Consider the following 16,117-nt stretch of genomic DNA (forward strand, 5'->3'; position numbering starts at 1 on the left):
AGAATTTGTCCATTTCTTCCACGTTGTCCATTTTATTGCCATATAATTGCTGATAGTAGTCTCTTATGATCCTTTGTATTTCTGTGTTGTCTGTTGTGATCTCTCCATTTTCATTTCTAATTTTATTGATTTGATTTTTCTCCCTTTGTTTCTTGATGAGTCTGGCTAATGGTTTGTCAATTTTATTTATCCTTTCAAAGAACCAGCTTTTGGCTTTGTTGATTTTTGCTATGGTCTCTTTTGTTTCTTTTGCATTTATTTCTGCTCTAATTTTTAATATTTCTTTCCTTCTACTAACCCTGGGGTTCTTCATTTCTTCCTTTCCTAGTTGCTTTAGGTGTAGAGTTAGATTATTTATTTGACTTTTTTCTTGTTTCTTGAGGTATGCCTGTATTGCTATGAACTTTCCCCTTAGGACTGCTTTTACAGTGTCCCACAGGTTTTGGGTTGTTATGTTTTCATTTTCATTCATTTCTATGCAAATTTTGATTTCTTTTTTGATTTCTTCTGTGATTTGTTGGTTATTCAGCAGCGTGTTGTTCAGCCTCCATATGTTGGGATTTTTAATAGTTTTTCTCCTGTAATTGAGATCTAATCTTACTGCATTGTGGTCAGAAAAGATGCTTGGAATAATTTCTATTTTTTTGAATTTACCAAGGCTAGATTTATGGCCCAGGATGTGATCTATCCTGGAGAAGGTTCCGTGTGCGCTTGAGAAAAAGGTGAAATTCATTGTTTTGGGATGAAATGTCCTATAGATATCAATTAGGTCTAACTGGTCTATTGTGTCATTTGAAGTTTGTGTTTCCTTGTTAATCTTCTGTTTAGTTGATCTATCCATAGGTGTGAGTGGGGTATTAAAGTATCCGACTATTATTGTGTTATTGTTAATTTCTCCTTTCATACTTGTTAGTATTTGTCTTACATATTGCGGTGCTCCTATGTTGGGTGCATATATATTTATAATTGTTATATCTTCTTCTTGGATTGATCCTTTGATCATTATGTAGTGACCTTCTTTGTCTCTTTTCACAGCCTTTGTTTTAAAGTCTATTTTATCTGATATGAGTATTGCTACTCCTGCTTTCTTTTGGTCCCTATTTGCATGGAAAATCTTTTTCCAGCCCTTCACTTTCAGTCTGTATGTGTCCCCTGTTTTGAGGTGGGTCTCTTGTAGACAACATATGTAGGGGTCTTGTTTTTGTATCCATTCAGCCAGTCTTTGTCTTTTGGTTGGGGCATTCAACCCATTTACATTTAAGGTAATTACTGATAAGTATGATCCCGTTGTCATTTACTTTATTGTTTTGGGTTCGAATTTATACACCCTTTTTGTGTTTCCTGTCTAGAGAATATCCTTTAGTATTTGTTGGAGAGCTGGTTTGGTGGTGCTGAATTCTCTTAGCTTTTGCTTGTCTGTAAAGCTTTTGATTTCTCCTTCATATTTGAATGAGATCCTTGCTGGGTACAGTAATCTGGGCTGTAGGTTATTTTCTTTCATCACTTTAAGTATGTCTTGCCATTCCCTCCTGGCTTGGAGAGTTTCTATTGAAAGATCAGCTGTTATCCTTATGGGTATTCCCTTGTGTGTTATTTGTTGTTTTTCCCTTGCTGCTTTTAATATTTGTTCTTTGTGTTTGATCTTTGTTAATTTGATTAATATGTGTCTTGAGGTGTTTTGCCTTGGGTTTATCTTGTTTGGGACTCTCTGGGTTTCTTGGACTTGGGTGATTATTTCCTTCCCCATTTTAGGGAAGTTTTCAACTATTATCTCCTCAAGTATTTTCTCATGGTCTTTCTTTTTGTCTTCTTCTTCTGGGACCCCTATGATTCGAATGTTGTAGCGTTTAATATTGTCCTGGAGGTCTCTGAGATTGTCCTCATTTCTTTTAATTCATTTTTCTTTTTTCCTCTCTGATTCATTTATTCCTACCATTCTATCTTCTAATTCACTAATCCTATCTTCTGCCTCTGTTATTCTACTATTTGTTGCCTCCAGAGTGTTTTTTATCTCATTTATTGCATTATTCATTATATATTGACTCTTTTTTATTTCTTCTAGGTCCTTGTTAAACCTTTCTTGCATCTTCTCAATCCTTGTCTCCAGGCTATTTATCTGTGATTCCATTTTGATTTCAAGATTTTGGATCAATTTCACTATCATTATTCAGAATTCTTTATCAGGTAGATTCCCTATCTCTTCCTCTTTTGTTTGGTTTGGTGGGCATTTATCCTGTTCCTTTACCTGCTGGGTATTCCTCTGTCTCTTCATCTTGTTTAAATTGCTGAGTTTGGGGTGTCCTTTCTGTATTCTGGCAGTTTGTGGAGTTCTCTTTATTGTGGCATTTCCTCACTGTGTGTGGGTTTGTACAGGTGGCTTGTCAAAGTTTCTTGGTTAGGGAAGCTTGTGTCAGTGTTCTGGTGGGTGGAGGTGAATTTCTTCTCTCTAGAGTGCAATGAAGTGTCCAGTAATGAGTTATGAGATGTCTATGGTTTTGGGGTGACTTTGGGCAGCCTGTATATTGGATCCCAGGGCTGTGTTCCTGTGTTGCTGGAGAATTTGCTTGGTATGTCTTGCCCTGAAACTTGTTGGCCCTTGTGTGGTGCTTGGTTTCAGTGTAGGTATGGAGGCATTTGATGAGCTCCTGTCAATTAATGTTCCCTGGAGTCAGGGTTTAGACTTAAGCCTCCTGCTTCCATTTATCGGTCTTATTTTTACAGTAGTCTCAAAACTTCTCCTTCTATACAGCACCATTGATAAAACATCTAGGTTAAAGATGAAAAGTTTCTCCACCGTGAGGGTCACCCAGAGAGGTTCACAGCATTACATGGAGAAGAGAAGAGGGAGGAGGGAGTTAGAGGTGACCCGGATGAGATGAGGTGGAATCAATAGAGGAGAGAGCAGGCTAACCAGTAATCACTTACTTATGTGCACTCCACAACTGGACCACTCAGAGATGTTCACGGAGTTATACAGAGAAGAGAAGAGGGAGGAAGGAGACAGAGGTGGCCAGGAGGATAAAAGGGGGGAATGAAAAGGAGAGAGACAGATCCAGCCAGTAATCAGTTCCCTAAGTGTACTCCACCGTCTGGAACACACAGAAATTCACAGAGTTGGGTAGAGTAGAGAGGGGTTAGGGAGGAGACACAGGCGACCTGGTAGAGAAAAAGGAGAGTCCGAAGGGGGAGACAGCAGTTAAGCCAGTAATCTCTCTCCCTAGTAAAAAATGGGTACTGAAGATTGGGTTCTTAAAGGTACAAAATTGGTAACAAATACCTAAAAGCAAAAATTAAAAATCTAGAGTAGAGTTTTGAATTTCAAAAATACAATGTTAAAGAAAAGAAGAAGGAAAAGAAAGAGAGAAAAAGAAAAAGAAAAAAAAAACAAAGTCACAAAAATTATAAAGAAAATATAGGTACAAAATTGATAACAAATACCAAAAAGCATAAATTAAAAATCTAGAGTAGAGTTTGGAATTTCAGGAATACAATGTTAAAGAAAAGATGAAGAGAAAGAAAGATAGAAAAAAAAAGTCACAAAAGTTATAAAAAAAATATAGGTACAAAATTGATAACAAATTCCAAAAAGCTAAAATTAAACATCTAGAGCAGAGTTTGGAATTTCAAAAATACAATGTTAAAGAAAAGAAGATAAAAAAAAGAAAGAAAGAGAAAAAGAAAAAAAAAAAACCAAGGTCACAAAAGTTATAAAAAATATATATATGAAGTTTGCTTTTTAAAAAAAAAAAAAAAGGGTCTTTTTTTTTTTTTTTTTTTTTGCAAAGTAATAGTAGGTTATAAAAGTGAAAATTAAAGGAGTAATAGAGGACTTAAAATTTTTTTTTAATTTAAAAAAAAAGGAAAGAAAGAATGATCGTAAAAATAGTAAAAACATATATAGGACTTTCTCTGATGTTGTTGTGGGTATCGTGGGGTCAGTTCATTTTTGGCTAGTTCCTTGTTCCAGCTTATATTTCTCAAGATCTATAGGCCCCTTCCTATGTAGTCAGTACTAACCACGGGGTTTTAATCTATTGCCTGTCACTTCCAAGGCGGTTCCCTCTGTTATAGCTTCTTCTGTTTGCTGGTCTCTTCAGTGTCTGATTTCCACCCTGATACAAAGGGGGCGGTGGTGGACACTTTTTTTTTTTTTTTTTTAAGGCTCATTTGTTCAGTCATGCTGTGGAGAGGGAGGGACGCTGCAAACAAATAACACTGGAGTGTGCTCGCAGTACCTCAGCCACACTGGGCCTGCCCCTGCTCACGGTGCATGTAGCCTCCCTGCCCACACGGCTCAGGCTCTAGGTTGCTCCACCGGGAACCATCTGCGGCCGGCCCTGGGCTGCTTGCACCTCCCAGGTCTAAGCCGCTCAGGTTCAGGCACTCGGGTAGTCCTCAGAGGCACAGACTCGGTTGAGCCTCCGTTTTGTGCCCTTCCCAGGTCTGAGCAGCTCAGGTGATGAGGTGTTTGGCGAGCCCGGTTGCTGCGACTTTTCGCCTCCCTGCCACTCGGTTATCTGGGTGTACAACCAGCGCACCTTTTCAGGCGGATGTTGACTGTCCAGAACCCCAAGAAGTTTTAGTTAGCAAAGAAGCCTGCTTACAGTTTTGTAGATAATGTCTCTCTGGGGCTGCTATTGCCCCCTTCCGGCTCTGGCTGCCTGTCACCGGAGGGGGACAGTCTGCAGCCAGCTATCTCTGTACAGTCCTTTGTTCCGTGCGCGGGCCTGGCGGTGTCTTAGGTTAGGGCTGGCTTTTCGCGTGGTAGATATCCCACAGTCTGGTTTGCTAGCCCAAATTATTTCGCTCAGGTAGCGCTCGGAGTATTTAGGCCAGATCCTTACTCTAAGCGATGCAGCCTGCGCCGCGCCTCCCTGCCCAGCCCCCGCTTGCTAATGGCGTGTGCAGGCGTCTGCGCTGCTTCTCCGCTGGGGGAGTTACCGTAGGGCTCGTAATCTGTGGGTTTTAATTGTTTATTTATTTTTCCTCCCTGTTATGTTGCCCTCTGTGCTTCCAAGGCTCGGAACAGACTCGGCAGTGAGAATGTTTCCTGGTGTTTGGAAACTTCTCTCTTTTTAAGACTCCCTTCCCGGGACGGAGCTCCATCCCTCCCTCTTTTGTCTCTTTTTTTGTCTTTTATATTTTTTCCCACCTCCTTTCAAAGACAATGGGTTGCTTTTCTGGGTGCCTGATGTCCTCTGCCAGCATTCAGAAGTTGTTTTGTGGAATTTACTCAGCATTTAAATGTTCTTTTGATGAATTTGTGGGGGAGAAAGTCTTCTCCCCATCCTATTCCTCTGCCATCTTAGCTCCTCCTCCCTGTTTGCACATCCGGTGTCACACACCCATTCCTAGAACTTGACTACAGAGTTATCTCAACCCAAAACTCATGACTGAGGATTGAGGATGGAGTGGTTCCCTACAGAGATTTGTTTGTATTTTTGCATTTTTAAGAGTTCTTTATACATTAAAGGTTGAGGATATTAAGCTTTTTTCTGCCTATGCTATGCTATGCTAAGTCACTTCAGTCGTGTCCGACTCTGTGCAACCCCATAGATGGCAGCCACAGGCTCCCCCATCCCTGGGATTCTCCAGGCAAGAACACTGGAGTGGGTTTCCATTTCCTTCTCCAATGTATGAAAGTGAAAAGTGAAAGCGAAGTCGCTCAGTCATGTCCAACTCTTTGCGACCCCATGGACTGGCAGCCTACCAGGCTCCTCCGTCCATGGGATTTTCCAGGCGAGAGTACTGGGGTGGGGTGCCATTGCCTAATATGTTGAAAACGATTTTCTAGTTTATCATTTTACCCTTGACCTTTATAGTGAAATTATTATAGTGACCATTGTGACATTCAGAAATTTTATATTTTCTATAATTAAATATTCTTGGCCTTAACATTTTTTAACTTTTATGCTAGAATGATTTTCCATAAATAAGAATCTGATAAGTATTTGGCTCTATTATCCTCTTTCTATGATTAAATTTTTAATCAGTCAGGAGATGCATCCTGCTGTACATGTAACAACTCAATTTACAATGATTTAACACTAAATAAAGTTTCCTTTTTCTCGGGCAATAAGTAGTCCAGAACTGGTTTTTTGGATGTACTAGATCTTCAAAAGTCTAAGCTCATTCCACATTTTTGTACTATAATCCTTAATTACATAATTAATATATAGCATTTCCTCAAGTTCATAAATGACTACTGTAATTCTAGGCATCAAATCTGTAGTCTACTTAGAAAGAAGAAGAAGAAAGGACAAAACATAAAAGCTACATGCCACCTGAATCCATCTATTTTATCACGTAATCGATATCTTTCCTGGAGACCCATCTGCTACATTTCTCAATGGCCAGGTCGAGATCACATGACTACCCAAAAGAGCAAGGGACTCTTGAGGAAGTAAATATTTTTATCTCAACACATTGCTATCCTGAATAAAATTAGATTCTTTTATTAAAGAAAGGGAAATGGACATGGCAACATCACCTGCCATAATTTTCCATGTATCATTTTTTGATATATGATATGAAACAAGGAGTTGACAATGGCAATTGGAAAAAAATAATTTTTTCCAATTAGTTAACCAACTTTCTCAACATCTTTATTGATTTGGAATGCAACTTCATTATTTTTAAAAACACACAGAGGTTCCAATTCCAATAATAACAGTGGTGGTAGTTTAGTCTCTAGGTCGTGTCTGACTCTTGCAACCCCGTGATCTGTAGACTGCCAGGTTCCTCTATCCATAGGATTTTCCAGGCAAATCCTGAAGTGGGTTGCCATTTCCTTCTCCAGCAAGAATACTGGAGTGGGTTGCCATTTCCTTCTCCAAGGCATCTTCCTGACCCAGGAATCGAACCCAGGTCTCCTACACTGCAGGCAAATTCTCTAACTATAATAGCAGGGCAAGACCTAATAGACCAACCTTCCCCAGATAGCAAACTTGGAAAAAATATAGAAAACAACCATTGAAAACACTGAAGAGAAGAAGAAAAAGAAGACAGAAACTGGAGAGCTGTTGGTACTTGAAAGAAGGAAATGACACCGGGTGATTTTCCCAATTTTGTAGCTTATGCTCAAGAGAAGGTCCCAATCAGTGCCATTTTTAGGCCAGAAATCTGCCATCTTACTACCTTGTAGAAGCAAAAGGAACAGTTTGGGGTTTCTGTAGCAGGTGGAAAGTGAAGAAAGACATCCCAGAAAGAAAAGAGCCACAGTAGAAGAACACCAAATTCTATATATAAACTTTTCTCAAATCTCTGCTCATCCCCTGAAATACTCACAGGGCAGTGTAGACATCAAGAAGCTCAGTTAAGATTCAAATAATTAAACAGAGATTTCACTTGGCACCTACTGCAAGAGACCAGAGTTTCAGCCAAGTGAGTGTTAGTGACTCAGTCGTATCCAACTCTTTGCGACCCCATGGACTGTAGCCCACCAGGTTCCTCTGTCCATGGAATTCTCCAGACAAGAATATTGAAGTGGGTAGCCATTCCCTTCTGCAGGGGATCTTCCCGACCCAGGGATCAAGCCCACATTGCAGACAGATTCTTTACTATCTGTGCCACCAGGGAAGCCAAATTAACTGCCCACCAAAAAATAAAAATCATACTCTTTGGAAGAATATGACAGAATCCAAAGTTTCTAACAATATCAAGGATACAATGAAAAGTCACTGCACATACAAGAATATGATATGTGACCCATATTCAAGAGGAAAGGCAATCAATGGAGATCAGTACTAAAATGACCCAGATTTTAGAATCAGCAGACAGGGATTTTAAAGTAGCTATTATAACAATGGGCTTCCTTGATAGCTCAGTTGGTAAAGAACCCACCTGTAATGCAGGAGACCCTGGGTTGATTCCTGGGACAGGAAGATCCACTGGAGAAGGGGTAGGCTACCCACTCCAGTATTCTTGGGCTTCCCTTGTGGTTCAGCTGGTAAAGAATCTGCCTGCAATGCAGGAGACCTGGGTTCGATCTCTGGGTTGGGAAGATCCCCTGGAGAAGGGAAAGGCTACACACTCCAGTATTCTGGTCTAGACATTACATGGATTGCATAGTCCATGGGGTCGCAAAGATTCGGACATGACTGAACAACTTTCACTTTCACTTTTCACTATAACAATGCTCAAGGGTCTCAGGACACCTCTCTCCTCTTAGAAAGGGTATAATGAATAAGTTATGCTATCGGGCGTACAGACTAAAAACCACAATCACAGGAAACTAACCAATCTGATCACATGGGCCACAGCCTTGTCTAACTCAATGAAACTATGAGCCATGCCGTGTAGGGCCACCCAAGATAGACAGGTCATGGTGGAGAGGTCTGACAGAATGTGGTCCACTGGAGAAGGGAATGACATACCACTTCAGTATTCTTGCCTTGAGAACCCCATGAACAGTATGAAAAGGCAAAAAGATAGGACACTGAAAGATGGACTCACCAGGTCAGTAGGTGCCCAATATGCTACTGGAGATCAGTGGAGAAATAACTCCAGAAAGAATGAGGAGACGGAACCAAAGCAAAAACAACACCCAGTTGTGGATGGGACTGGTGATGGAAGCAAGGTCTGATGCTGTAAAGAGCAATATTGCATAGGAACCTGCAAAGTTAGGTCCATGAATCAAGGCAAATTGGAAGTGGTCAAACAGGAGATGGCAAGAGTGAACATCGACATTTTTTGAATCAGCGAACTAAAATGGACTGGAATGGGTGAATTTAACTCAGATGACCATTATATCTACTACTGTGGGCAAGAATCCCTTAGAAGAAATGGAGTAGCCATCATAGTAAACAAAGGAGTCCAAAATGCAGTACATGGATGTAATGTCAGAAATGACAGAATGATTTCTGTTCATTTCCAAGGCAAACCATTCAATATCACAGTAATCCAAGCCTATGCCTCGACCAGTAATGCTGAAGAAGCTGAAGTTGAACAGTTCTATGAAGACTTTCTAGAATTAACACCCAAAAAAGATGTCTTTTTCATTATAGGGGACTGGAATGCAAAAGTAGGAAGTCAAGAAACATGTGGAGTAACAGGCAAATTTGGCCTTGGAGTACAGAATGAAGCAGGACAAAAGCTAATAGAGTTTTGCCAAGAGAATGCACTGGGGTGTGTTTAAAGCAAACACCCTCTTCCAACAACACAAGAGAAGACTCTACACATGGACATCACCAGATGGTCAACACCGAAATCAGATTGATTATACTCTTTGCAGCCAAAGGTGGAGAAGCTCTACACAGTTAGCAAAAACAAGACCGGGAGCTGACTGCGGCTCAGATCATGAACTCTTTATTGCCAAATTCAGACTTAAATTGAAGAAAACCAATTAGAAAACCACTAGACCATTCAGGTATGACCTAATTCAAATCCCTTACTATTATACAGTGGAAGTCACAAATAGATTTAAGGGACTAGATCTGATAGACAGAGTGCCTGAAGAACTATGGAAGGAGGTTCGTGACACTGTACAGGAGACAGGGATCAAGACCATCCCCAAGAAAAAGAAATGCAAAAAGCAAAATGGCTGTCTGAGGAGGGCTTACAAATAGCTGTGAAAAGAAGAGAAGTGAAAAGCAAAAGAGAAAAGGAAAGATATACCCATTTGAATGCAGAGTTCCAAAGAATAGCAAGGAGAGATAAGAAAGCATCCTCAGTGATCAATGCAAAGAAATAGAGGAAAACAACAGAATGGGAAAGACTAGAAATCTCTTCAAGAAAATTAGAGATACCAAGGGAACATTTCATGCAAAGATGGGCTCGATAAAGGACACAAATGGTATGGACCTAACAGAAGCAGAAAATATTAAGAGGAGGTGGCAAGAATACACAGAAGAAGTATACAAAAAAAGCTCTTCATGACCCAGATAATCACGATGGTGTGATCACTCATCTAGAGCCAGACATCCTGGAATGTGAAGTCAAGTGGGCCTTAGAAGCATCACTACAAACAAAGCTAGTGGAGGTGATGGAATTCCAGTTGAGCTATTTCAAATCCTGAAAGATGATGCTGTGAAAGTGCTGCACTCAATATGCCCACAAATTTGGAATACTCAGCAGTAGCCACAGGACTGGAAAAGGTCAGTTTTCATTCCAATCCCAAAGAGAGGCAATGCCAAAGAATGCTCAAACTACCGCACAATTGTACTCATTTCACATGCTAGTAAAGTAATGCTCAAAATTCTCCAAGCCAGTCTTCAACAGTACATGAACCAGGAACTTCCAGATGTTCAAGATGGATTTAGAAAAGGCAGAGGAACCAGAGATCAAACTGCCAACATTCGTTGGATCATTGAAAAAGCTAGACAGTTCCAGAAAAACATCTATTTCTGCTTTATTGACTATACCAAAGGCTTTGACTGTGTGGATCACAACAAACTGTGAAAAATTCTGAAAGAGATGGGAATACCAGACCACCTGACCTTTCTCCTGAGAAATCTGTATGCAGGTCAAGAAGCAATAGTTAGAACTGGACATGGAACAATAGACTGGTTCCAAATAGGAAAAGGAGTACTTCAAGGCTGTATACTGTCACCCTGCTTATTTAACTTATATGCAGAGTACACCATGAGAAATGCTGGACTGGATGAAGCACAAACTGGAATCAAGACTGCTGGGAGAAATAGCAATAACCTCAGATATGCAGATGACACCACACTTAAGGCAGAAAACAAAGAAGAACTAAAAAGCCTCTTGATGAAAGTGAAAGAGGAGAGTGAAAAAGTTGGCTTAAAGCTCAACATTCAGAAAACTAAGATCATGGCATCCAGTCCCATCACTTCATGGGAAATAGATGGGGAAACAGTGACCAACTTTATTTTTCGGGGCTCCCAAATCACTGCAGATGGTAATTGCAGCCATGAAATTAAAAGACACTTACTCCTTGGAAGAAAAGTTATGACCAACCTAGACAGCATATTCAAAAGCAGAGACATTACTTTGCAAAAAAAAGGGCTGTCTAATCAAACCTATGGTTTTCCCAGTAGTCATGTATGGATGTGAGAGTTGGACTATAAAGAAAGCTGAGTGCCAAAGAATTGATACTTTTGAACTGTGGTGCTGGAGAAGACTCTTGAGAGTCCCTTGGACTGAAAAGAGATCCAACCAGTCCATCGTAAAGGAAATCAGTCCTGAATATTCACTGGAAGGACTGATGCTGAAGCTGAAACTCCAATGCTTTGGCCACCTGATGTGAAGAACTGACTCCTTGGAAAAGACCCTGATGCTGGGAAAGACTGAAGGCAGGAGGAGAGGGGATGACTGAGGATGAGATGGTTGGATGGCATCACCGACTCAATGGATATGGGATTGGGTGGACTCCAGGAGTTGGGGATGGACAGGGAGGCCTGGCATGCTGCAGTCTATGGGGTCGCAAAGAGTCAGACATAGCTGTGTAACTGAACTGAACTGATCGGGCATATGCCCACACATCCTCCAAAATACTGAGAACTAACTAAGAATTAACCAGGCTGATGAAAGTAAGAAAAGTGATTTGGGGTAGAAAATAAAGACAGGAGTTTTCATTCCCCTTGCGTAGCAAGACCAGTGACAGGTCTCTGTGCTGGTAGAGAGCTCTTGCCAAACACTTGCTTTCCAGCGCTGTTGGGTCAAAGGTGGAAGAGTTACCAGGTGTGAAACTGCATGGCTCTTTTGTAATCCTACTTATTTACCACCTTTACTAAAAATCTAACTAATCCCTCTTCAATGAAAGTTTTCCTGCAGCCCACTCTACACCATATCCCAGTCTGTGGAGAGGAGTTTCTTTGAAACCATCATGTTTCTTTCTGAAATTCAGCACAGCAGGATAATCTCTTTGGGGAGTAGAGAGAAACTAAGGGTAGAGGCACTTCATGGAGGTTACAAAGCCTGCTACAGATAAGCACAGATCAGCTTTGTCAGAGCTGCAATGGATGACCATGTTAACCCACTTTTGTATCATTCAGGGAAAATAGCTTGTCCACTTGCTGCTGCATATTCTGCAAGCAAGTTTGCTCTGGATGGGTTCTTCTCCTCTCTCAGGACGGAATATGAGGCGACCAAGGTCAATGTGTCAATCACCCTCTGTATTCTTGGCCTCATTGACACAGGTAAGGTCAAGAAATTGGAATAAATGGCCTGCAGATGGACTGTCTGTCTTACTATGATGGGTAAAGAGGGTGCTGAACTCCCTGACGTCATCGTGTGTCAAGCACTGAAAACCAGTGAGAGCACTGCTGCTGCTGCTGCTGCTAAGTCGCTTCAGTCGTGTCCAACGCTGTGCGACCCCATAGACGGCAGCCCACCAGGCTCCCCCATCCCTGGGATTCTCCAGGCAAGAACACTAGTCCCCCTTTAATGAAGTGTTCTGTCACCTGTGGAGCCTCTGACTGCTCTTTGACCCTTCTCTCCATTCTGACTGCCAACTGTGCTGAGTAACACCACATTCCTCACCTGACCCTATTCTGAACACCTTATGTCCCTCATGAAAACTCAACGGCCATTACTTTCCTATGTGAGATTATTAAATATGAGTTTTTTTTCCTTAATAACATATCAGTAATAAGTCACAGATGTCACAAATCCTTTGATACATCATGCTGAGAGGGACACAGCATCATTGTGGGGGGGAGGTATTCTTGTCGAAAACACATCATCTCATTCTAATTATGAGAACAATGGGAAAAAAAACCAAATTGAGGGGGTTATATAGATCCTGGTGGTTTCCCTGGTGGCTCAGACAGTAAAGTGTCTGCCTGCAATGCGGGAGACCCGGGTTCTATCTCTGGGTCAGGAAGATTCCCTGGAGAAGGAAATGGTAACCCACTCCAGTATTCTTGCCTGGAAAATTCCATGGACAGAGGAGCCTGGTGGGCTATAGTCCATGGGGTCCCAAAGAGTTGGGCAGGACTGAGCGACTTCACTTTGGGCTTCCCTGGTGGCTCAGAGGTTAAAGCATCTGCTGGCAATGCGGGAGACCTGGGTTTGATTCCTGTGTCTGGAAGATCCCTTGGAGAAGGAAATGGCAACCCACTCCAGTATTCTTGCCTGGAGAATCCCATGGACGGAGGAGCCTGGTGGGCTACAGTCCACAGGGTCGCAAAGAGTGGGACACGACTGAGCGACTTCACTTTCTTTCATACAGATCCATTGAACAGAACTCTTCTAAAGTGTCATGGCTATGAGAGACAAGGAAAGAGTAAGAAACTGTCACAGATCAGAGAGAAAACAAGAAAAAATTACTACTAAGTGTACTCCTGGATAAGATCCTGGAACATACAAAGGACATTAGTGAAAAAATTAAGTCTGCAGTTTCATTAGTAATATTGTTCCAATTCTATCATATCTATTGTTGATAGTTGTATAATGGTTATGTATGATGTTTTGATTGAAAGATATAAGGAAAGACTTTGCACAATTTTTAAAACTTTTCTGTAAGTCCAAATGCAAGTTTATCTAAAATATGTGATAGGTATGATTTTAAAAACTTTATTGAAGGACTTCCCTGGCAGTCCAGTGGTTAAGACTCCACACTTTCTGCAGGGGGCATGGGTTCGATCCCTAATCAGGGAACTAAGATCCCACACTCTGCACAGCCAAGTAAATTTTTTTAAAAAACTGAATACATTGAGTAGTAGTTACAGAACAAAAGAGAGAGAAAGACACAGACACACAGTGAAACAAGAAGGGGTGGAGAAACAGAGAGAAGCTGGGCAAGAAGGACACAAATCCTAGGAGGAGAGAGCAGGTAATAATAGTTTCCCTCCAAGTGAAAGTGGTTGGTGTTGCCAAGGGAGCAAAGGCCTGGATTCCTGTCTGTCTCTTCCTTTTACAAGTCAGTCCTTATTATCACACCTCACTCTGGTTTTGCTCATTGACTCTTCCCATCATATGACTTCTATCCACATTCTACTCCCCAATATTACTCTCTCACTCCAACCAAAACACCCAAGAGAGGAGTCTGATTCATTCAAACCACTCAACTAGTAACCTCCAGTTGCCCCCACAAATTTCCATCCAGGAAGACAAAGTCCATATGAACACTAAGATTCTCTTTGCCCAATAGGCCCTCAACATACCCAGTCTTCAAGCTAAGCTGCTGGTGTCTGCAGGCCTTCCATCACATAGACTCTACTCGTCTTGGATAACCACACTCTTCTCTTCTTGCTCTACAGACACAGCCATGAAGGCAGTTGCTGGGATATTTAATGCAAAAGCATCTCCAAAGGAAGAATGTGCCCTGGAGATTATCAAAGGGGGAGCTCTGCGCCAAGATGAAGTCTATTATGACAGTTCAATCTTGACTCCTCTTCTGCTGATAAATCCAGGAAGGAAGATCATGGAATTTTTCTTCTTGAAGAACTATAATATGGAAAGATTTATAAACAACTAGGCACTTCCTGAGGGCTAGGCATCATAAAGGGAGCTTGGAACAATCCAGCCTGTTATTTATCCGAGCTCCATCATGAAGGTATCTCCCCAGAGAGATAAGTGAGTGCCCCTAGGGGACTGCAAGTCACACAGCACATCTCACAATTTAAAGGAGTCCCTCTAACACTTGTGGAAAGGTGATCATAATGGATGCCATGAATCAACAATTGTGAAATTGACTGTAACCATAGATATAATTACAAGATAGTTACATCAAGTTTACCTCAAAGGTAATAAAGCTATATTTAATCAATATTAATTCTGATAAAGGTTACATAAACTTTGTAAATTCATACCTCATTGGCTTTAACTTCAGTTCATTCAGCATGATTCCATTAAAAACTATAACCTATACATGTGAGATTTTTAGTGTACATTTCTTATTTTGTGATATGAACCTCTTATCTGCTTTTGAGTTGAAGAAATCATCCTACTTCATTTAGTGAACATAGCATCTTCACCATTTTGTATATTTCAGATGCTCTTTATATTCTTTCACACTGTTCTTCTGGAAAGGAGAACATCTGAGCGTGAATAAACAGAGCAAACGCAGAGAAGTGGAGGTCCCTGTGGTTCTATGAAGCCACAGAATCTACACCTGTTCAATGTACTCACAGTGCATCAAGCATCTATAATTTACGTGTTAACACTCAGGAGTTCAAATCATGTCACTCACACATTTAGTCATTCATTCATTCAACAAATATCTATCCAACACTTGCCAGGTATCACTTGACTACAACCAAAGAGGATATGAAACACTAACAACTCCACAAAGCCCCATATTGGCCAGGGCCTCCAACAGGTGAGAGTGGAAAACTGGATAACTCTAGTAGAGTTCAATGAAAAGGAGATTCTTTACCAAAGTGTGGGCAAGGCTATAGGGAACTCACAGAGGTAATGTAGCATCCCCAGGTTCAGTTCAGTTCAGTTCAGTTGCTCAGTCATGTCCGACTCTTCGAGACCCCATGAACTGCAGCATGCCAGGCCTCCCTGTCCATCACCAAGTCCCAGAGTTCACTCAAACTCATGCCCATCGAGTCGGTTATTTCCAACCCCAGGCCCGCCATCGGGACAAGAGGAAAGAACTGTTACAAAAGCCCAGAGGGTAAAAAATGTTTGCAGAGTGCCATAGGACAGGAACTATGATACTCAGTTAAAGGACGCCACCAGCCCACCAAGGACCACAAAAGAGGGATCTGGAGAAATAAATACACCTTCCTCTGATTCCCTGCTGGTATTTTCAATTAAGTGAACAGAGGGGCAAAGTGCAGATTGATATAAAGCATACAAGTCAGCATACCCAGGCACACAGCAAGGTGGGGAAGGATGGGGAGCGTTTTGGAGGGATAGATGGAATATATCCAGCACAAACTCAGCACTCCCAAATGTAGGGTTCCCATGGGAAATGATGTTGGGACACAATACATGAGCCTGGACATGTAGGGTAAGTTTCCTTTTCTGGCCTCTTAATCTAAACTGCTGGGCAGCAGAACAAACTGCAGTCCACTGAGCTGCCAGCCACATGGACAAGGAGCTGGATCTGGAGTGTGAAGATGGCTGAACTTTTCTTAAGAAAAGACCTCCTTAAATTATGCCCAGGGAAAGGAAGCAGGGGAAATCTGACTGAGACTTAGAATTTGCTTGAGTAGAGGTTGCATGTCTTACTATGTGAGGCTTTCCCCAGAATTCAAAA

General features: G+C 41.4%; 1 protein-coding gene across 2 annotated transcripts in view; it reads left to right on the forward strand.

Moving 5' to 3' along the window:
• Window positions 1-14,782, forward strand: part of HSD11B1 (hydroxysteroid 11-beta dehydrogenase 1) — a 73,274-nt gene extending 58,492 nt beyond the window's left edge. Inside the window, exons 6-7 of one of the 2 annotated variants that reach the window (XM_025285391.3) lie at window positions 11,958-12,101; window positions 14,166-14,782. In XM_025285391.3, the coding sequence (XP_025141176.2) occupies window positions 11,958-12,101; window positions 14,166-14,383 (362 nt within the window). In that variant the 3' untranslated portion in view covers window positions 14,384-14,782. The remainder of the gene's footprint in view (window positions 1-11,957; window positions 12,102-14,165) is intronic. The other variant, XM_025285392.3, reaches the window with a different exon arrangement.
• The last annotated feature ends 1,335 nt before the right edge of the window (window positions 14,783-16,117 follow it).

This window comes from Bubalus bubalis, chromosome 5, assembly GCF_019923935.1.
Source record: "Bubalus bubalis isolate 160015118507 breed Murrah chromosome 5, NDDB_SH_1, whole genome shotgun sequence".
In the NCBI taxonomy this organism is placed as follows: domain Eukaryota; kingdom Metazoa; phylum Chordata; class Mammalia; order Artiodactyla; family Bovidae; genus Bubalus; species Bubalus bubalis.